This window comes from Macrobrachium rosenbergii, chromosome 13, assembly GCF_040412425.1.
Source record: "Macrobrachium rosenbergii isolate ZJJX-2024 chromosome 13, ASM4041242v1, whole genome shotgun sequence".
NCBI lineage: Eukaryota > Metazoa > Arthropoda > Malacostraca > Decapoda > Palaemonidae > Macrobrachium > Macrobrachium rosenbergii.
Window position 1 is genome coordinate 31,841,413 of NC_089753.1, and position 25,000 is coordinate 31,866,412.

At 36.8% G+C, this 25,000-nt stretch overlaps 1 protein-coding gene across 1 annotated transcript in view; it reads right to left on the reverse strand.

Annotated features, from left to right (window-relative positions):
- Positions 1 to 17,592, reverse strand: part of LOC136845128 (serine proteinase stubble-like) — a 512,075-nt gene extending 494,483 nt beyond the window's left edge. The window contains exons 1-2 of the mRNA XM_067115020.1: positions 17,481 to 17,592; positions 15,375 to 15,475 (exon numbers count right to left, since the gene is read on the reverse strand). Coding sequence (XP_066971121.1) covers positions 15,375 to 15,475; positions 17,481 to 17,527 — 148 coding nt within the window. The 5' untranslated portion in view covers positions 17,528 to 17,592. The remainder of the gene's footprint in view (positions 1 to 15,374; positions 15,476 to 17,480) is intronic.
- Positions 17,593 to 25,000: the final 7,408 nt, after the last annotated feature.

A 25,000-nucleotide genomic window follows, 5' to 3' on the forward strand; every position in this document is an offset into this window, starting at 1 on the left:
GAATTAAAAAAAAAAAAAAAAACTTGATCTGCTTCGCACAGGCTCAAGTTAACTGCGAGAAAGCACCGAGATATTGAATTTCCTTAAGCCCTAAAGGCTTCGGGATTTAAGCCATGCCTTCTTGCAACTGACAGTGGCCCTTTAGTCCGGCTATCGTATTATGAATACGAAAGGGCCCCCGGAAAGGAGGAGCGATTGCTTTTTAATATTCTACATAAACTTGATTTTATTCTGTCGCGTATAATGTTGTGATATGTGTTTACATACAACCACACACACACATGTACACATACACACACATATATATATAAATATATATATATAAATATATATATATATATATATATATATATATATATATATATATATATATATATATATATATATATATACACTTTTATTCTCATAACAAATAACAAAGCTTTTTTTCTTCTCTTCAATATTATCTTTCATTCAAAACTGCTTATAATAGCATCTGGTAACCTATTCCGCTGGTATTACACACAAAAACTAAAATATAATTCAGGAAGTGTTATATGTAAAACTGCGTTGACTTAGGAGGCTGCAAAATATCTGAAAGAATTAAAAGAAAATTCTGAAAAGAAATTCATAATCAAGACTAACAAATAAAATATACGCCGATCTTTCTTCGGCGCAATCGAGTTTTCTGTACAGGTATAATGCTTTACGAAACTCTCAGCCACAGCCCATGAAACACTCAGCCACGACCCGGTGGTGGTCAGTGTTGCTGGCACCTATAGTGGTGCCAGACGCACGATCATGACTACCTTTAACCTTAAATCAAATAAAAACTACTGAAGAGGCTAGAGGGCTGCAATTTGGTATGCTTGATGATTGGAGGGTGGATGATCAGCATACCAGTTTGCAGCCCTCTGGCCTCAGTAGTTTTTAAGATCTGAGGGCGCACAGGAAAAAGTGCGGACAGACAGGTGGCTATCTCAATAGTTTTCTTTTAAAGATAACTAAAAACATCCTACGAATTTCTTTTCCTAAACGTATCATGACCCAAAACACAGAGGTTACAATTGTTACCGAAACGAATTGTCTGAGATGAGAGAAACTCAGAATTAGAACTGATTAATTCTGCCCCCATTCACAGCAAAACAGTTATGGCAGTTAATCAGAGCAGACTTAATGAGGAAAAATGCATTGGGCTTGTTAGAAGTTGACCCAGATCAGATGCACAATTGCGACTGCTATACGGACAAAAGGCTTTGATGAATCCAACCAAATATTTAATCTGAGGGATTGATACATTGCGCATCAACCTTATCGTAAACCGAATTGCAATTAACAATGTTATTGACAACCACAACTTTTTGGAAGAATATGCTTTGATGGAATGGCCATAAAACCAGGTGATTAAAGTAAGAGGTTATTAATAGAGGAACAACAATGAATGCAACTTAAGAGGAATGGAATGAAGTATAAAATTCAGGCCACGCGCTAGGACCTGTGAGGTCATTCAGCAGTGAAAGGAAAATTGAAAGCAAAAAGGTTTGAAAGGTGTAACGGGGGGAAAACCTCGAAGCAGTTGCACTATGAATCAATTGTTAGGAGGGGGGTGGAAAGTAAGATGGAAGAAAGAGAATATGAACGGCGGTACAGTAGAAGGAATGAAAGGGGTTGCAGCTAAGGGACGAAGAGATGCTGCAAAGAACCTTGATGAAAGGAGTTGCAGCTACGGGACGAAGAGACGCTGCAAAGAACCTTGATGAAAGGCGTTGCAGCTACAGGACGAAGAGACGCTACAAAAGAACCTTGATGAAAGGCGTTGCAGCTACGGGACGAAGAGACGCTGCAAAGAACCTTGATGAAAGGCGTTGCAGCTACGGGACGACGAGACGCTGCAAAGAACCTTGATGAAAGGCGTTGCAGCTACGGGACGAAGAGACGCTGCAAAGAACCTTGATGAAAGGCGTTGCAGCTAAGGGGCGAAGAGACGCTACAAAAGAACCTTGATGAAAGGAGTTGCAGTTACGGGACGAAGAGACGCTGCAAAGAACCTTGATGAAAGGCGCTGCAGCTACGGGACGAAGAGACGCTGCCAAGAACCTTGATGAAAGGAGTTGCAGCTACGGGACGAAGAGACGCTGCCAAGAACCTTGATGAAAGGAGTTGCAGCTACGGGACGAAGAGACGCTGCAAAGAACCTTGATGAAAGGAGTTGCAGCTACAGGACGAAGAGACGCTGCAAAGAACCTTGACGAAAGGCGTTGCAGCTACGGGGCGAAGAGACGCTACAAAAGAACCTTGACGAAAGGAGTTGCAGCTACGGGACGAAGAGACGCTACAAAAGAACCTTAAATAACGCCTACAGTGAACCTTCGTGAGATGCACTGAACGGCACTGCCAGCTCCCCACCCACCCCAACCCCACCCCGCTCCAAGGGGTGCAGCATAAGAGGTTACTGGCATCCGATCACGGAGCCTGCTAATGAAGCAAGGAAGCACGCAAGTAAAAACTCAAACTAAAACTCAATTCGATGCCGAACTCATCATGTCTCCGACTGCGACCAAACTCCTTGAGAGGATGCAAAACAGACGAAGGATTAGGGGGGGGGGGCTAACAAGGACAAAGACTCGCTGATACAATGCGAGCTGAATCCGATTAAACGCAATTAACAGAATGCAAACAAGGGCCTAATTAGGCGTGCGGCGAAGGGTAGTAATGAGGGGAACGTGGCATTCGGCAGAGCGAAAGAAAGGACCAATTAAACTTAAGACTTGAGTACTGACTGACTGAGGCAATTGTTAATACTTGATTTTAGAATAGAATGGTGGAACTGAATGTAGAATTTAGGCCAGAGGCCAAGCGCTGGACCTATGAGGTCAATCAGCGCTGAAAGGGAAATTGACAGAAAAATGCCTGAAAGGCGTAACAGGAGGAAAACCTCGCAGTTGCACTTTCAAGCAACTGTTAGAGAGGAAGGAAAGTCATATGGAAGGAATACATTAAGAACGGAGGTACAGTAAATGGAACGAAATGGGCTGCAGCTACGGGCCGAAGGGACGCTGCAAAGAACCCTAAGTAATGCCTACAGTGCACCGCATGAGGTGCCCTGACGGCACTAACCCCCCAACGGAGTAATTGATTTTAGAGCTGAGTGATTTTCCATCGTCAATTTAATTTTTGTCATAGTGTCTGTGTCTTTCACTCATTAAAAAAAATATAAATAAAGCATTAATTAGCTAAATGGTGTTAGGTAGTTTTTGCTGTAGTGGATTCTGTGCACCCAGAGCTAGACACTTGGTTAAACTGGAATATTCATCTAAAAGGTAAAAATGTGGAAACCTAAACTGGTGTCCCTGGATCATTATGATTAAAAAATACAATGAAACAGTTCTTTACAAAATTTGTACTCCTCTTCTACTCTAAACCATTCAATCATATTATATGTATATGTACCATTCATATCATATATATATATATATATATATATATATATATACATATATATATATATATATATATATATATATATATATATATATATATATATATATAATACCTGTTAACACTCAAATTTTTAGATCATATATCCTCAACACTCTACTTTGATATATATATATATATATATATATATATATATATATATATATATATATATATATATATATATATATATATATATATATATATATATAATATACACACATACATAAACACAACTACAAGCAAAACGGCATGCGAATCTATAGGTTTTATTCTTGCATGCACGATCTTGAATACATAACAATGCAAAAATTCAAAATCCAATACCATACCCGAATGCAGGCATTCCTTAAAGAGGGTTCCAGCCAGAATACAGAAGAGAAACGGAGAGAATTATTTCGCGTTTTGCCCGCAAAGGAAAAAAAATATGACATAAAAAGTTAATAATGATGAAGGTGAGAAACACTGACAGTCTGGGACCTATGAGGTCATTCAGCGCTGAAATGGAAATTGACAGTAGAAGGTTTGAAAGGTGTAACAGGAGTTAAACCTCAAAGCAGTTGCACTATGAAACAATTGTTAGGAGAGGGTTGGAAAGTAAGATGGAAGAAAGAAAATATGAAAGGAGGTACAGTAAAAGGAATGAAAGGGGTTGCAGCTAGGGGTCGAAGGGACACTGCAAGGACCCTTAAGTAATGCTTACAGTGCACCACGTGAGGTGCACTGACGGCGCTACCCCCCAACGGGGGATTTGTGTCTTTTGACCTAAGCAGATAATTATTACTCGACTGTTGTGGGTCACAGCCGGGGTGGGAGAGAGAGAGAGAGAAGGCGAGATAAAGGGAGAGGAAAATGGTAGATATGACTGATCAGTATTCTACTGAAATGTTTCCATCAGAATTAACAACGATTGGGCCTCGACGAGGCAATCTTCATCACACAAGGGTGAATCTCTCTCTCTCTCTCTCTCTCTCTCTCTCTCTCTCTCTCTCTCTCTCTCACAGATCCCCAAAGAATTTCAATGGCATTCAAGGAGTCCTGTTTAAATTCATTTTACTTCGGTTCCCTCCGCCGCTGGAAATTTCTAATTTCTCCCTTTAAGATTCCCTGCATGAACCTTCACTAAACCAATGAGTTAATCTCACAAGTGTCTTCATTAATGCCGGCCTAATCAGTGGGCGATTATCCCTAAGTCCTTATTAATTCGGGTAAAATATGGAGGAACGGCGATTACGAACTTGTGGAGTTGAAAATTCTTTTTCGAAATCTGTGAGAAATATGACAACCATATTTCTGTCAGTTATTATGGTTCGGTGCTGTCACGGATGATTGGATCACGGGGTTCGAAGAACTCTGAATCAAATGCAATGGTGAATAGCTGATAAGAAGGAAGTGTAATGAAATGAATGTCTAAAGAGGTATAAAATGAAGCAATTAGGTCTGTCCTTACCTGTGGCATACAATCTAAAAATGAACAGTTAGGTCCGTCCTTATCAGTGGCATACAATCTAAAAATGAAGCAATTAGGTCTGTCCTTATCAGTGGCATACAATCTTAAAATGAAGCAATTGGGTCTGTCCTTATCAGTGGCATACAATCTAAAAATGAAGCAATTAGGTCCGGCCTTATCAGTGGCATACAATCTAATAATGAAGCAATTAGGTCTGTCCTTACAATCTAACCTTGATAGAGACGACTTCGTTAAATTGATTATGGAAAGCAGAAGCATTAGAAGACTTACAAAAGGAAAAAAAAAAAAAAAATGTCGCAAAACATGCAGATTTAATCTGACTTTTGAAGTTTAGACTGTCAAGCCAAAAACTAGCCCACTTTGGAAAATAAGAATTTGGAGTGGTTGGACAGCAAAGTAAAGGGACCCAGATAGTAAAGGGGATGACGTACAAGGATCTAAGGGTTGTAACCGGGAGAAAACTAGTTGAAGAGGCTGGACAGCGAGATGGAAGAAAGGAACTGAGAACGGAGGTAAAGTACAAGGCTAGAAAGTGGACGCAGCTAAGGGTTGAAAAGGACTCTGCAAAGAACTTTTAGCAATTTTTGCAGTGCACTAGAGCCTCGGACGGGAATCCCCACCTGTGTTATAAAATTTAACCTGGAAAGAAACGACTTTGTTAAAATAAGGAGAACAGAAGAAAGAAGGGACTTACAAAGCCAAAGAAATGATCACATAACAGACTTTCATAGAAAATCTGAAATTCCTTCGTATAAGGGTTGTCATAACAAGCCCTAACCCCATCCCAAAACCACCCTAACTCTCCCCCCTCTTCCTAACACACACACACACACACACTCGCTCAAAAGCAGAAAAGTGGAATATAGAGTTTAGGCCAAAGGCCCAGCACTGGGACCTATGAGGTCACTCAGCGCTGGAAAGGAAACTGAGAGTAGGTAGGACTGGAAGGTGTAACAGGAGGAAAACCTCGCGGTTGCACTATGAAATAACTGTAAGGAGAGCGTGGCTAACAAGATGGAAGAAGGATAATACGAATGGAATTACAGTAAAAGGAATGAAATGGGTTGCAGCTAGGGGCCTAAGGAAGCCACGCTGCAAAGAACCTCCTAAGTAATACCTATGGTGCACCCCGTGAGGTGCACTGACGGCACTGCCCCGCTGCGAGAGACTCAACACCACGAACCGAACCTCGCTTCCATCTCAGCTTCGGGACGAGCCGAGTGACTCCGCGGCCGAGCCTCACTTTGGCCGTACTAATTCATTGAAAGAAATTCATTATTCATGCGCGGGGTTAAAGGCTATTCATCCTGCGCCATTCGTTCGCTGTCTAATTCATCTCGTCTTCCATTAGCCTTGTTCATTCATTCATGCCAGACGTTTCATCCATTATTATGTGATGCTGCATAATACAATGGCGGGTTCACTTAGAGGCATTTCTGAACGGCAGGGGGCCGCCTGGCCCCCACACCACCCCTCACAAATTATTCGGTCTCGCTGTCAGATTTGGAGAAAATAATGTGTAGGAAGTCGGTGTATACAGGTGTGTTTGCGTGTGTGTACATTATTTTATATATATATATATATATATATATATATATATATATATATATATATATATATATATATATATATATATATATATATATATATATATATATATATATATATATATATATATATATATATATATATATATATATTATTGAGAGACAAATCCACAATTATGTATATGTACATATTAAAGATAGGATAGATTTGTTTCTCCATTTCATACTATGAGTATTTTATTATTATTATTATTATTATTATTATTATTATTATTATTATTGGAAAAACAAATCCACAATTATGTTTATGTACATATTAAAGATAGGATAGATTTGCTTCTCCATTTCATACTAAGAGTATTTTATTATTATTATTATTATTATTATTATTATTATTATTATTATTATTATTATTATTGGAGAAACAAATCCACAACTATGTATATGTACATGTTAAAGATAGAAGAGATTTGTTTCTCCATTTCATACTATGAGTATTATTATTATTATTATTATTATTATTATTATTATTATTATTATTATAATACAGAAGACGAACCCTCTTCATATGGAACAAGTCCACCAAGGGGCCACTGACTTGAAATTCTTCAGGCTTCCAAAGAATATTGTGGTGTTCATTACTAAGAAGTAACAGAGGCTAAAAAGAAATAAAGAAAGCAGAGATCTCACTCATTAAAGAAGAAAAAACACATTAATAAATGAATAAAAAGATAAAAAAATGTATTAAAGTGTAAGGAGAATAATATTAGGATAGTAATGCTTTGCAGCTTCGACTGATGTTTAGAAACACACTATAGGTGATCCACACCTAGCGATTTCATTCTATGACGTCATTCCATCTCATTCTCTACCTACCTCTTCTTCTTCTGTCCTTTCTATCCTGTATTTCCCTTTACTTCCTCTTACTTATTCCTCATGGACACCATATTCTTTGGAAGCTTGAATTCCAAGTCAATGGCCCCTTTGGTGGGATTGTTCCATATAAAGAGGTTTCATATACTGAATAATAATAATAATAATAATAATAATAATAATAATAATAATAATAATAATAATAATAATTAAGGCCATAAACTGATGGGATTATATGTGCATCTAATCACCAACCGATTAATACGAATAGTGTATATATATATATATATATATATATATATATATATATATATATATATATATATATATATATATACATATACATACATATCTATATGTATATATCTATCAATGAATAACACACTGCAATTATCAGCCTAAGAAGAAATACCACCCAACTAAAAAAGAAGAAGAAGAAAAAAAAAAAACATCCCATCGAACTCGACCTAAGAAACATCACCCCAAAAACCTAATGGGCGCCAACATGGCGGCCGCCAACTGTTCTACAAAGTTAACTTCTCGTCAGCGAACGAAGTCTCTCTTCTGATCCGGTGGAAGAACGAAAAAAAAAACCATTCTGGCGGAGAGAGAGATGTGGTTAATTTTTTTTTTTATCTTTTTCTTGGAGGGGTGACTCGAGAAGGTGTTGAACCTTCCTGTTCTCGGCGAGTTTTTTTTTTTTTTTTTTTTTTTTGAGGGACGAAGCCGATAGCCCCTTGACATCTCCACTTTGGTTGCTATCCACCGAAGTGGCACAGTTTCGTATATATATATATATATATATATATATATATATATATATATATATATATATATATATATATATATATATATATATATATATATATATATATATATATATATATATATATATATATATATATATATATATATATATATATTATATGTATGTATGTATGTATATATAATATAAAAAGTATGTGTATTTCTGTATGTATATGTATATATATAATATATATATAATATATAAACAACAATGTTTAACACGTAAAAAATATAAAAATCCAATACGGGAATCAAGTAAAAAACTATATCAGTGTCCATAGAAGAATGGATTTCAAAATTGGAGGAACCTAAAACAGAATCAATTGTTCTTAACCACAGAATAACCGAGAGGAATTATACCACTAAACAGTAGTGGTTTAATCTAATGCTCCCTACCACCACATACGGGTATGAAATTTATATAATGGTCATACCATTATACACAGGCTTTTACTAAATGAAGATCACATACTTATTCCTCTATTACCCAATCTCACGGTCCTTTGCTTTATATTTACAGGTACTCTTTTTTATTATAAGCGTCATTCACTCAGTAAATGAAAAATAAATATTTTTTTTTACAATACGATAACGTTTTCTCAGGAAGAATGAACGCGCCTAAATAAACGTTTAGAAACCAAAGCGTTTTAGGCAACAAGAGCTAAACTGCAGATGAGGGTAAGGTTGATTCACTTCTCTAGTTCCTCAAAACAAAAACTAAAACCCATTTCCCGTCGCGCTTTGAGAGAGAGAGAGAGAGAGAGAGAGAGAGAGAGAGAGAGAGCGTGTGTGTTTGTGCGTACGCATGTAAACATCAGGAATGAAAAATGAGCATTCATGTGTGTTAAGGTAAACACCGCTTCTATTGTATCCAGAGAGAAAGGAAGAAGAAGGAGAAAAAAAAACCCTGACACCTTTACACCTAAATCCCTCGCCTAACAACCACGCCCCCTCCCGCACCCCTCCCCATCAACCCCCACACCCCCACCCCTTCACCCAACTGACGCACCTGTATTCTTTACACACCTAAGTGGTTTCTGTTTGCACAGTTCAAGCAGCCCTTTCACGGTGATTACCAATTTAACTCTCAGAGAACCGCAGGAGAAAAGGTGGCTAGTCTTTTGAGAGAGTGTTCCGCCAAAAAAGGGGGAACGGGAGAAAGCACGATGGGTTCCGACAACCAACGGATGAAAGGAGACGAGGAAAATACGATTCTGATCGCTCTCCAGCCCAGAGGCGGCGCGGCATGCCTTCAAGGAGCGAGAAGTGAGACTCGGTGATTTGAAGTGACGTTTTGGTGTTCCCCAAGGGGGCAGCGTTGTTTCATACAAACAGAGTTTAAATCTCTCATCTCATTCACGATCATTAATTGCGGTGTGAACGTGCGCGCATGCGTTTTATCATCTCATGATTATCTTCCTAAAAACCTGGAATCCATCAAGATATCAGAGAGAGGCACAAGAGAGCTCATTATATTATGCAAAAATGTCGGCCTGTCAAGGATAAAATTGCCAGAGGTCCACTAGGATTCAAAATTCGCAAGACGCGCATCAGCTACATTTGAGGATCGTTGCGTTTTATGGAAAACATAGAGAACAGAGAGAAAGAGAGAGAGAGAGAGAGAGAGAGAGAGAGAGAGAGAGATTTTTTTAGGTGATCTCCATCACAGTGAAAATATATTTCACCATAAACGAAATAGAAAAGAGAGAGAGAGAGAGAGAGAGAGAGAGAGAGAGAGAGAGAGAGAGAGAGAGAGAGAGAGAGAGAGAGAGAGAGAGAATTCAGGGGTGATCTTCGCACCATGACAATCCAGAGAGAGAGAGAGAGAGAGAGAGAGAGAGAGAGAATTTATGGGTGATCATTTTCATCATGAAAAATCCAGAGAGAGAGAGAGAGAGAGAGAGAGAGAGAGAGAGAGAGAGAGAGAGAGAGAGAGAGAGAGAGAGAGAGAGAGAGAGAGAGAGGTGATCTCCAACACCTGAAAATTACTTCCACCACGCACCCAAACAGAAGGAAAAAGAAAACCCACCAATTAATGAGAACGCCACGTGAAGAGGGGCGACCGCTCCCTCTACACTGCATACCCTATTACGCATCCAAATCCCCCTCTTGTATGCTAACGACAGACAATCAGTCATCCAAAACCGGATGCATAAAAATCCGTCATGTGGCTTGATGAACAATTCAGCAACCATTACGGAGAATTTGAGAGAGAGAGAGAGAGAGAGAGAGAGAGAGAGAGAGAGAGAGAGAGAGAGAGAGAGAATGAATTATGAAGGTAACACAAATGATGAACATTTAATAGGTTTCATTAAACTTCAAAAAACTATCTGCACACACAAATATATAATATAAATATATATATATATATATATATATATATATATATATATATATATATATATATATATATATATATATATATGTGTGTGTGTGTGTGTGTGTGTGTAAATATATGCATATGTACATATATATATATATATATATATATATATATATATATATATATATATATTTATATATATATATGTATACTGTATGTATGTATATATATATATATATAAATATATGCGTACATGCATGAGAGAGAGAGAGAGAGAGAGAGAGAGAGAGAGAGAGAGAGAGAGAGAGAGAGAGAGACCTGTTCATCCCAGAGAGGTCTACACGGGAAACCATTTATTTTTAAATACTCTTCAAGGTACAAATGAAAGCCCACGCATTTTCCAAATCAAACCACCTACGCACCCCGCCCCCACCAAAACCCGCCCCCTTCTGGGCAAGTCGAAAAGGCAAGGGGAAATTATATCTCTGTCCCGTCCCTACATAATTTACGAGGTCAAACCTGGGGGCCAAAGGTCAGGTGCTTCGGTCTGTGCGTCATAGGATGGTGGACGCGGCTCTGACCTTCAGGTCAATCACGACTATGAAGAGGATTCTGAGAATTAACCGTTTAATTTTCGTGACCTGTTTCGACCTAGGATTAAAGAAAAGGCTTCTTTAAATCATTATTATTATTATTATTATTATTATTATTATTATTATTAAAATAGTTTAAACAGACCGATGAGATGACTATCAGCTCTCATAGGCACTATGGGAATACTGATTGAAGCTTAGTAATGTAGACGTGATAACTCAAAAATGCAATATATGAATATATAAATATATACACAGTTAGGCCTTGATACGTTATCCCAAACAGTTCAGTAATACATATACATATATACACATATATATTATATATAATTATATATATATAAATATATATAGATATATATATATATAAGTAATATATATATGTATATATATAATTATATGTGTAATTATATATTACGTCTTAGTACGGTACCCCAAAACAAATTAACAATTTACCAATGCAGTACTATCGTTCCAAGCAAATTCTAAAAGGCCTTTTTCTCTCCAAAAACTTTCTTTCTCATACACGGGAAGGTACTAAGGTGAGTAACAACTTTCTAAATCTAAAAATCTATGCTTTCACTTTTATTTCTCTTCAAAGAATTTAACGCCGCAGTTTCCTCCCGCATTCAGAAATAAGAAGAATTATGAGCTATAGTCAAGAATAAAATAAAAAAAAGGTGGGGGGGGGGAGATTATCCACGTTTTTTGAAAATCAAAAAAGTAAGCAAGAAAATCAACCCAGGTTTTCGTAATAATGACATTATCGTTGAGAGGACATGCAATTGGTTTAACAATTAAATTTAAAATTGTGGGCATTTTCAACATTTTGAAAAATTAAAACACAGGATTAGCCAAACTTTTTAAAAAGAAAAAATGTAATAACTTAAAAGCAAAAAAGTATAAAAAAACTATCCTGCTTTTCGAAATAAAGAAACTACTGTAAAAAAAAAAAGCCATGCAATTGCTTGATATACTAAAGTTAAAACTCCTTAGACAATTTTCAAGATTTTCAAATCCAAAAAAATTAGGACAAACCCAGTTTTTTTTTTTTAAAGAAAAGGTAAAAGAACAATATCCCATCTTTTCAAAATAATGATATTACTGTATAAAGGAATTGTAGCTGCTTACCAACGGTCAGTTAAAACTTCGTTAAGAGCATTCTCAAGAGTAAAAAAATCAAATAAAATATGGGGATTATCCCCTCTTTTTGAAAAGTAAAAATATATATATGTATAATTTCAGCTTCTCGAAATGATGACATTATTGTATAATGCTTTTATGCTTAAAGTTACTGTATAATGCTTTTATACCTAAAGTTACTGTGTAATGCTTTTATACTTAGTTACTGTATAATGCTTTTACACTTAGATACTGTATAATGCTTTTATACCTAAAGTTGCTTTTATACCTAAAGTTACTGTATAATGCTTTTTTTGTACTTAAAGTTACTGTATAATGCTTTTAAACCTAAAGTTACTGTATAATGCTTCTATACTTAAAGTTAAACATGGAAGACAAGCTTTTCTTTTAATTAAAAAAAGATGCTTATCCACGCTTTCCGAAAAGTTAAAAAGTAAAAAAATTAAATTTTTTTTTAAAATAATTACATAACTGTTAAACAGACAAGCAATTGCTTAAGATTTACAAAAGAGGATTGTCCAAGCTTTCTGAAAAGAGGAGACAAAAATATTATATACCTGAGTTTTTCTAAATACGAAAACTGCTTAAAAAAAAAAAAAAAAAATATATATATATATATATATATATATATATATATATATATATATATATATATATATATATATAATATCTGAGTTTTTCGAGATACGAAAAATGCTAAGATATATATATTTATTATCCGAGTTTTTCGAAATACGAAAACTGCAAAAAATATATATTCATTATCCGAGTTTTTCGAGATACGAAAACTGCTAAAGATTATTATCCGAGTTTTTCGAAATATGAAAACTGCAATATATATATATATATATATATATATATATATATATATATATATATATATATATATATATATGTATATATATTATCCGAGTTTTCGAAATACGAAAACTGCTTAAAAATATATGTATTGTCCGAGTTTTTCGAAACACGAGAACTGCTATAAAATATTATCCGAATTTTTCGAAATACGAAAACTGCAAACAAAAAAATTCGAGTTTTTCGAATTATGAAAACTGCAAAAAAAAAAAAAAAAAAAAAAAAAAAAATATATATATATATATATATATATATATATATATATATATATATATATATATATATATAATATGTATATATATGTATTATCCAAGTTTTTCAAAATATGAAAAGTGCTGAACTACGAAAAAAAAAACCACTCAGCTTTAGGCTGCAATCTTCCCCACCCCCCTCCACCCTCGACCGAGCAAAAGTGTACACACACACACACACACACACACACACAAACACTGCACACAGGAAGTGGTAAAGGAATGGCGAATCTTTTTCCTCATCGCATGTATTGTTTTCCCCGCGACTGTAAAACCCTCGCCAATCCCTTTCCCTCCCCGCCTCGCGTCCTCGGAATCATGAACAGGAACAATTGCAGCGGCAACAACATCAATTCTCGTCCTCCGACCAGAAAACACAGGGCGCCGCCATGCGTGAAATGGAATTATCTATGGTCACGATGCTTAGATCTGTTTCTGCACACTTTTTTGGGGGGGACAGTTTTTTTTCTGGACAAAGATAAGCCCAACTCGACGAGAGGGTCGAGGGTTTGTCGACGCGTCTAAATGCCGAATCTTGGCCTGATGTGTGCGCTCATGCGCGCGCACGCGCGCATACACAGAAAATAAAATCTTGGCTTGTTGTGAGTGTTCAGATGCATGCGCTCACATACACAAACCTGGGTCTAGGCCTTATGTGGCTGTTCACGCGCACAAAAATCAAATAAATACACACGTAAACACACACACAAATACAAAAAAGAGAATCTTGACCAAACATGGTCTTAAAGCACAAATATACGCACACACACACTCGCACGCACGCACACACTCTCTCTACGAACTCTAGTCCTAACATGGCTGTTCATTCACACACAACCTGAGTCTAGACCTTATATGGCTCTTCACGCGCGCAAACGCATACACACACACACACACAAAACACATACACTCAAATACAAAAAAGGAAATTTTGACCAAACATGGACTTAATGCGCAAATATATATATGCAGTATATATACAGTATACACACACACATACACCAGCACGCACACACATTACAAACTCTAGTCCTAACATGGCTGTTCATTCACACACAGCCTGGGTCTAGACCTTATATGACTGTTCACGCGCACAGACACACACATAAACACACACACTCAAACACAAAAAAGGGTAATTTTACCAAGCATGGACTGAAAGAGCAAATATACGTACACACACACGCACTAGCACGTACAAACACACACACACATAGACACTGCGGACTCTAGTCCTAACATGGCTGTTTATTCACACATCCTAGGTCTAGAGTCTAGACCTTATATGGCTGTTCACGCGCACAGACACATAAACACACATTCAAATACAAACAAATGGAATTCTCAAACATGGACTTACAGAGCAAATACACGTACACACACATACAAACACTATGAACTCTAGTCCTAACATGGCTGTTCATACACATAAAATAAATATAAACATAAAACGATTTTGTTTTACCACTTGTCAATTCGGATAAAGACAAGACATAACACGTACAATGTCACTGTTGAGTCGGTCCCGAAAATCGTTAAAAGTAACGGGAACCGTTATCTAACAGTAACTCGTAAGGAAATAACAGCAATGCTTATATAATCATTTCTCTTATTTAATTACAAGAAGCCCAGTTAGACTCTATGGACTCTAATGCAAATAAAGGCAAGGGATTGAAAATTTAATATTATCAAGAGGCTGTCATTGGTCTAGAGAGTGAACCACAAATTTTATTTTATTACATTTGTCTTTAATTAATATAGCCTACGTAATATAACATGGGCATTCGCATGAATATACAAAAACCAGACCTTTATCAGTATTCAGAACTTCACAGTTAACTCAGCTTACCAACTGATCAACAATGAGTCATCTATTGCCATTTTGCAATTTATCACAAATTACCATCCTGCGCCAAATATACTGTCTGTCAATCAGACAACTAAAGGAAACGCAAAACCATGTCACTGTTCGCAAAAATATTCAAATATGATAAATAAATAATCCGAAATACACAAAAACCAAGTAAGCAAAAATATATATATTGTCAACACTCACCTCGCTCAGAGGCGCCTGGAGTAAGCCAAGCCGCAAAAAAGTTTTATGCCGGAACCCGATTCCTTTTGCACTGGAGTTTTCACCACTTGACGCTAATCTGGGAACGAAAAAGAAGGAAGAAATATATTTATGTATATAAAGATTGTACATTTATTCGTCTGAAGCGAAACCCAACGCCCTTGTGCTGAAGGTTGGAAAATGGTTGGAATTTTTATGCATTCTGAAACATGTGTTGGCGTTTATTTTATTACGCTTTGCTAACGTTAAGAATTTGATCATTGCAGTTCAGTATTTCCAGTCATGCTTTTAAGAAATTTTTATCTTATGGCATTGTCATAACATTTGTAACCATCCATGTCTGGAGAAATTAATAATAATTAAAATTTTACAATACAAATTTTATCCGGGGTAACGTAATTCACATTCGTTTAAATACAAAAATTCTTCACTTGACTTAGTACTAGAGACAAAGGCTATTGCAGAACCTCCATTGAGCTGTTAAAGTTTAAACAATTATATAATATCTACAAACGTATCACAATTTGGTAGCCTGAACTCCAGTCATCCATGTGATGGAAAAGCAAATATTTACATTCACAAATATCGTTCATTTTCATAACACACTGCTAAACCTTCAACAATTGTCTTTCCGTTTAACGTAAACAGGCAATTGTTTCCACTATATACAAATAATGGGTGGGGCATGGCCACCACTAGCTGCGCCCTGGCACAGGACCATGGGTATATTAACCAAATCAAATGGCCAATACTTTCAACATGTTGAAATTGATGTAAACAAAAAAAACCTTCAGTTATTTAAAATATGATTATACCATGATATTTTCTGAGCAGTATCATGAACTACTTATAAAAATAGTAAATGGAAATATTTTCGGTACATTTATAAGGTGATGAAACTATAAAATCTCCATGTTGATTGCATTAGCTTAACTACATAACATGGAAAACCTAGAACTGTGTATCTAGGTACCTGTCATGCCTATGGCTAAAATTTCAATTATCAGATTATTATCATTATCATTTAGTTCAGCGAGGTAGGGGTGGGGAGAGGTTACGCTACGGGAAAACGGTCAACGAATGGATGGGAGAGACTTTGTTGGGGGAGGCACAAAGTATGACTAAAATAACAGAATCCGTTCACTCACTGTAAACTCACGGCCACTCATGGCTAATCAATTGTTCACAACCGGACTCCCAGCGAACCCCAGATGACGAGCGTTGGACGAGCCAAATCTCATGGGAAATGTAACATGCTGGCTAACATAGTTAGCCTAGCAACTGAAGCAATACCATGATAAAAGCAGGTTTATCGTAATGCCCAAGAGCTCGACATAATGGAATGGCGCTTGTCGTACCGGCTTATTTTCGGATTGGTTTGCCTACTCAGTTTTGTTACCCATCTCAATTGCAGAAACAGTGATTAAAACTAATTCAGGTTAACAATTACAAAGCCGTACGACTACAGTTTTAAAAAATCAAGTTAGGATACATTTACGATCAATTTATAAGGGCAACGAGACGTGGCTGCTCGACCTAGAATTCAATCTCGGGTAGCAAACTCTATCAAAACATCTGCACCATGACGAAATCCCAGTTAAAAAACAAAATAAACATTTTGTTTTGTAAGTAACTATAAAAGCAGTGAACACTACTCTTCACATGTTACCTCAAACAGTTCTTTTTCATCAACAATTAACTTGGCAAACACCAGAGAACAAAACTCAGCCGACACACCAAGCCAACTGCTGCCGCCGTCGGTTCCAATGCTCTTGAGCATGAGTCTGAGGTTGTCACTTTACATCACGTGGTCGTACGGAACCGTTATTAACTTGCATGTGAACGTGCGGGCGCGCGCGCGAGTGTTTACGATGTGCAAATAACGTTCAATGAATTCAAGCATCATTTCTCACAAACAGTTGCTTGGCCCGGCGAAAAACGACGTACAAAGGTCTGCGAAGGTCAAAGGTAGGTGACAAGGCTGAGAAGTCCACTTTGAAATGGACATTTTTAACGTTGGCATACCAATTGTTTCCACTCCCTTTTTAAGAAACAGAGTTGGGTAAGACCCAGGTAAGACCTACCTGAAAATTGGCGCGCATATCTCCGACGTAAGTATCGTAATTCGCATTCATTCGTTAAAAAATTCACCAGACACGGGCAAGGTACACTATCTCTCAACGTGGCTTGATCAGTGAGGAGGATTTAGGGAAGGACACTTCTTGTAGGGGTTGCAAGATAGCGCTTTTGGGGTTCCCAATTGACTTAACGGACGGGTCTTCATTATAAGATGGCCATTTTATATACATTATATATTTACTCAGCATATTTTATATAGCACTGTGCTTCCAGATTTGTAAATCAGTTAGTATTTGATGAAAAAAATATTAAATATGGAGAGGGAGGGCGTACCCTTTAACAAACATTATTTGAAGTAATAATAATATGCCGCTTTTCATTTGGTATTTCGGTACTGTGCCCGCCCGTTGTGATGTTTCAATTTTGCAAATGCATATCCAGAAATTAGGCTCTACTGTTATGAATTTCGAGGTTAATGGGCGGCCTGCATCATAAGCTAATGTATACCCTTTCATTTTAAGCAAGAGAAATTTATGAAAATTATCCTCAATTGTTCATGCCTCGAGTTTATATAAGCACATCCTCATAACGGATTCTGTTAATCCGTTGTTTAACCAATTTTTATTAAATTATCCACTGCACAGGAAGATTGCGATGGTAAAATATGCTATGCAGCTTATCTAACTTGAAGGGTGGTAGGCCTAGGCCTAGCTGCTGCTGGCGGCGGTTAAATTATTCATTTTACACTACGACTGTGGATTTTCGAAGTTTCAATTAATTTTTTTTTTCTTACACTGGTGTATAATTATATATTTATTAAGCAGCTTACGTAACTGGGAGGGTGGTAGGCCTAGGCCTAGTTGCTACAAGCGGCCACTAAATTTTTCGTTATACGATTCAACTGTGGATTTTCGTAGTTTAAATAATCTTTTTTATTTCGTACATTTATGTATAATTAAAGGTATTTTTTGAATGTTGAGTATATTTATTGAGCATAACAGATAAGCAAAATAAGACGATGTGACGAAACGACCGGATGAAATAAAACTACGATTTCTATGTAACTGAAATCATGTATCACGGACTTTAGGCCTACAGTTGGCGATACGTAATTCATTTTTCATGACCAGAGCCGATTGATGCACCCTAATCCAGTGGAATGGTTAAAGAAACATATTAATTAGTATCAAACTTGATGTCGGTGGTTGGTTCAGATTAAACGGGGATGAAGGCAGCCGGCCCTCTTGCAAGTATGGTAAGACCACTAAAATCATGGTGGCGTCCTTTCGACTCGGGCCTAACAACCGAAAAAGAAAACTTTGAATCATTCTACAGATAATTCTACTTTCACTTGATTTATTGAATGTCAAAGCCATAAGGTCGAGAACGCAGTGTTATTTTGGTTGGGGGAAGGAAGGGCGAACCGTGTGACTGGAGACGAATGTTAATTATACCGAATTCCATCACTGCCCTGCGATGTAGGCCTATGTGTATACAGTCACTACGGTACGTAATTATCGAGAAGGGAATGCTTAAACGAAGATTCCCTTCGCAATAATATGCTGTAGAATGAAATGTTACATGATCTGAATGTACAAAAAAGTATTTTACAGGTATACGTTAGGAAATATCACCGTTACATTCGTAGCAACGATTGGGGGTGAAGGTTTTCGTTGTGAATTGATAATCCGTATATTTATTATACATAAGTAATACTGTTAGTTACGGACATCAAAGCCTATGTTAATTTGGTCCGAGCTTGTGACGGTACGTAGCGTTCTCATTGGTCTTGCGTTGCCGTCTTGACTCATATTACCGTCCAGTTAGACGGTATGGGTGCAGTAGTAAATTTCCGAACGCTTAATTCTGTTTAAAATATATAACCTACTGCTGTATTTACATTTAACCGTAGGAGGGCTGCATCCTACCCACGATGCAGTACTTTTTCATAACTAGGTTGAGTTAAATTAATGAAGACCTATTATTAGGATTTGTAAAGAGCAGGATGTGTATGGATGTGCACACAAACGCTCGAAAGCAACTGTGTCCAAAGGTAAAACATTCGTTATTTTTACAAATTTAATCTGAATATTTCCACTAAATCAACTAGTTAAACAGGTCCGTGTCACATAGACTGCCGTCAACGATTATTGGTTGTAAATATAGGCTTTACTGATATCCATGATACGTGAGCGGGTGTAGTACACCAATGGCTGTACTTGGCAACTTTAGCGCTCCATCCCGCTTGATTTTAGCGAGAAAAATGACAATCGCTAAAAGTGCCTACATGACAGCCTTCGATGGTACACTCAGGGCTGCTTTACGTTCGGTGATATTAATGTATTTATCGCCTCTGAAATGGAATTTATGGATGTTTTTTCATCATTTTACCATGGCCGTTGTGGCAGGCTAACAATACCCTAGAGAGAGAGTGGGGTTGGTTCCGTTTAGGAGTGCGTTATTGATTTTATAGTAAATATTAGACGTGTTTTGGTGGAAAAGAAAGTAGAGCGAGAGATAGAGAGGGAAAAAAGCTAAAAAAACAAAATCGCCTCACTGACCTGATACGTCTGATAGGTAAATGGTTAACTAATTTTCTAGATTTTAAAGTGATACGCTGTTCCACCTTCGGCTATACTGAATAATTATCGGTACCATATCGTGTGTTCAGCCCAGCGCCTTTCATCGTAGCTACTCCGTTGATTTTAATTGGCCAATTAGGCTCTGGGCTTTAGATTTAATAAGCGCTTGTTTGTTTATCAGTTGTTTGACTTACGCTGACTTTGATTGCTAGCCTAGATTTTATTAATATAATGTGTTTCAGGGCTTCCATTGGGAGATGCCGTTGTTTGGGTATAGGATTTTCTGTAGACCATCAAGAAGTTTATAGTCAAATGTGCATATTTTGTACACCTTACACACATTTTTTACTTGTTGTTCATAGCGCATGGTCACAAAGTTATCAGCCTAAAAGATTACTTCATATCCCTCTATTCATGGCGTATGGTCATAAAGTTATCAGCCTAAAAGAATTACTTCACATCTCTTTATTCATGGCGTATGGTCATAAAGTTATCACATTCATGGCTTATGGTCATAAAGTTATCAGCCTAAAAAAATTACTCCACATCTCTTTATTCATAGCGTATGGTCATAAAGTTATCAGCCTAAAAAATTACTTCACATCTGTACTCTGTTGGTGTAATTATATAAAAAACGCGTTAGATTACCATTCCAGGTATGAGTTTCAAAAGCTTTAGGTTCATGTAGTTTCAAAAAGAAAGTTTCATTTTAAATTTTCATCCGGAGAAGGAAATATCAAAGAAAATTAGTAATAGCAGTAATGATCTCAATCTGCGAGCCTAAGGGGGAGCACTGAACGCAGACCCAGCTGATTCACATTATACCATCACGTCACCGACACATCACGTCACGTCACGTCACCGTCCCATCAGCCGTGCCTTTGTATTCACACTATTCCATCACAATCCCGTTCAGTTCGTGGCCAGCCTCCCAGTAGTCATGGCGCCTCACAGATTTAGCGTTAGAAACTTGCATTAAGCACCGTCACGTCACGTCAAAATATTCTTTCCAAGAAAACGTGTCGTGATGTGGCGGTGGATACCGTTAGCTTGATGGTGACGTGACGTGATGGTGTGAACAAGTCCATTTGATTACATGTAAGAAATTCTCACTTACTTTGACGTGACGTGATGTTATAATGTGAATCAGCCTAGGGATACATAGGAACTGAGGCCACACAAGGCATTACATTTTCAAGTTGTTTCATTACAAAAAGTGATCCAAGAAGCTAAAATATTATGCCTAATGTTTTTCCAATTAAGAAAAGTTTGACAAATAGTAATGGGCAATAGAGTCGTGATTACAATGCAGTATAATATTAACTATAATAATAGCAGCAATGATAATACTAAGTAAGCGAGTGGTATAGTCTAAAGAATCATACGCTTAATGCGTGAACCATAGACGGATCATAATGGTGTCCCACCTACGTCAATGCTATAATAATAATAATAATAATAATAATAATAATAATAATAATAATAATAATAATAATAATAATATACAAGCAGGTGTTATGCTGTAAACGATCATAGGCCTAATGCATGCAAGACATAAGGTTCATTGTGGTGTCCCATCGACAAGCAGCTGTTAATCTTGGTTCCAGTTTTCATAACTCATAGAGGGACAGACTCTCACCCGTAGACCTTTTTCTCTTAGCTGTCCACCGTCTCCAACTTTGTTTCCAGGGAGAACAATCCTTCGGACCAACACTTGGAGAGCGCACCATAACGACAATGCTTTTTACTAGTAATAAATATATAGTATAATAAAGGAATGTTCATAGATTACTGATGTATCTTTTTTATCTTCATTGCAGGTATGTAAAATGAGAAGGCGCAACAAACAGGAGATGGAATATACACGTGTCATATACGCGTTTTACGTATACGGATGTGTGAGTATATATAATGTATAGATGTATATATGTAGTTACGTAGATTTAATGGGAGAATTTAATATATATATATATATATATATATATATATATATATATACATACACATATGCATATATATGTATATAGACATATATATTCCAAGAATAGGAGGATTTATTGTTTCACAATGCATAAGTAAACGTGCATCACATTTCTTTGGAGTATTGAAATGTTCTCCTGACGCGGCCCTGCGCCTGTTGAATAGAAAGAAGAATTTTTTTCGCCACTTTATTTAGGCCTATTTCTTGTTTTGTTGGTCATACGGTGGTTTAGGCCTATGGGGTTCTCTGTTTGCAAAGGGTTTTGTTCACATGTGCTTCTTAGAGGATTGTACATATGTATATATATATATATATATATATATATATATATATATATATATATATATATATATATATATGTATATATATGCACACGTATAAATTCCTTCTGTATGAAATTCGTTTCACCTAAGAGGAAGCTTAGACCGGACGGGAACTCTATATATGTATGTGAAAGCAGAAGAGAGAGAGAGAGAGAGAGAGAGAGAGAGAGAGAGAGAGAGAGAGAGATGCACTTAAGGTAATGTTGTAAATAACGGGAATGTGCATGCAATCCAGAGTCAGGATGCATGAAACGAAATGTATAATTTCTTAGGGATTTCAAGTCAGGTTGGTAAGCCTAAAAGAAATAGAATGAAAACCTTTAATGCATGTTCGTGTGTCTCACTGCTTGTGTCTGAAGAGAGACAGTTTTACATGAGACTTTTCCTGAATAATATAGATGCAGAATGAATGTCTTGTTTCCTCTGTAGCCAACCCATTTAGGAGCGGCTTTGTCTGTCCGTCGGCACTTTTTTTCTGTCCGCACTTTTTCTGTCCGCCCTCAGATCTTGAAAACTACTGAGGCTAGAGGGCTGCAAATTGGCATGTTGATCATCCGCCCTCCAGTCATCAAATATACCAAATTACAGCCCTCTAGCCTCATTAATTTTCATTTTATTCAAGGTTAAAGTTAGCTATAATCATGCATCTGGCAACGATGTACTCGAGACCACTGAAAGATAGGTCTATTTTCGGTGGCCTTGATTATGCGATGTACAGAAAACTCGATTGCGCCGAAGAAACTTCGGCTCATTGTGTACTTGTTCAGTGTTAAATGTAAATAATTCTGATCAGATTAATCTTCCAATTAACGCGTCCTGGCAAAGACAATAATTCGAAAATTTAAAAGACAAATGTTTAAAGCAACTCGTCATTAACTGCGGGGACGTCTCAACCCAGCCACTGGTTTTCTAGAACTGTAAATATCATCTCGATAGGAAATGAAAAAGAAAAACTTTTGGGTAAATAAAAGAAATGATTTTCATTCTTCCATTCCTGGAATAAACTTCATTAGGAGGAATTCCCGTCAACAAAAGTTTGCTGAATAATCACTCGGCCAAAAAATCGTTTCGGAAGACGAATCGTGCGGAAAGAAAAACAGTGGCTAAGGTTTTAAAAAATTTTTAATGTGAATTTTCTTTTAATATAGAGTTCTCAATTAAGGTATACGTATAATCAATATATACATGTAGTTGTATTAGCCACAATGTCCTCTTAACTTCTCGAATTCTTCGCGCTTTTTTGGATACACTTTTCACCACAAAGCCTTTGGATCCGGGTGCAAGAAATTTGAAGCAATTATAGTTTCCGGTAGCGGGGAACGAACCCGCGGTACCATAATCACGACAAGGTCACGTGATTGTGGTTCGTTCCCCGCTACCGGACATCATCATTTCTTCATATTTCTTGCACTTGGATCCAAAGGCTTTGTAGTGACAAGCGTATCCAAATAAGCGCGAAGGATTCGAGAAGTTAAGAGGGCATTGTGGCTATTACAATTACATATGCATTTGGTAGAAAGTGACCCGTATATTCTGCATATCAATATACATGTTCATGTGTATGTATAAATGTATGGAAGTAGGGTTCAGAGTTCATTAATATTTTAAATTATGTTATAGGCACCAGGTTAATGTATTTTATATGGAAGTTTCAGTTATGTATTTATACATTAATATGTCTCTATATATTATATTTATATATACATATACGTATATATAAATGTATATGTATATATAAATATTTGTATACATACTGTGTATATGCATACATATATATATAAATACACATACATATATATTTATATTATGTATATATGTAATGTATCTATTTATATGAATATATAATATATATATATGTGTATATATAGATATATGTATATATATATCAGTATACACCTTTATGCCCGTGTATAAATGTATGTAGGAAGTATGGGGCGTAGGTTACAGCGTTCACCAACACTTTAAATGTACATCACAGACACGCGAGATTCTTAATGCTTCCACACTTTCTCTTTGAAAGCGAGGGAGAAAGTTGTTGAAAGCAGCACACGTGGGCACAGAAAGATCTGGCGTCGAGCACCTAATGATTTGAAAGCGAAGTTGTTGGCAGCGATCAAAAGTTCTAATCGCGGAAGTGAAAAGCTTGCTCTAGAATTCGCAGGCGACAGAATTCCTGGTATGGTGTCAAAGTAGGTCAAGACTAGGAGGTTGCCGATATGTCTTTTAAAATGTTTATGACTGACAGAACCTCACGAAGAAACCTAAGTGGTTTACAAGGAGACAGTGTATAATGAAGCAGTATAGAATAATTGAAGAAAGAACTGGTTACCTGACAAAAACAATATAAGGTCATAAGTCAGCAACCAATAAACAAAATATAAGCCGCTCCACCCATCAGTGTACCTCATGCGGTGCACTGTAGGCATTACTTAAGGTTCTTTGCAGCGTCCCTTCTTTAGGCCCCTAGCTGCAATCTCTTTCCTCCCCTTTTACCGTACCTCCGTTCATATTCCCTCTCCTCCATGTTGCTGTATCTACCCTCTTCTAACGCTTGTTTCATAGTGCAATTGCGAGGTTTTCTTCCTGGTGCACCTTTCAAACTTTTACTGTCAATTTCCGCTTCAGCGCTGAATGACCTC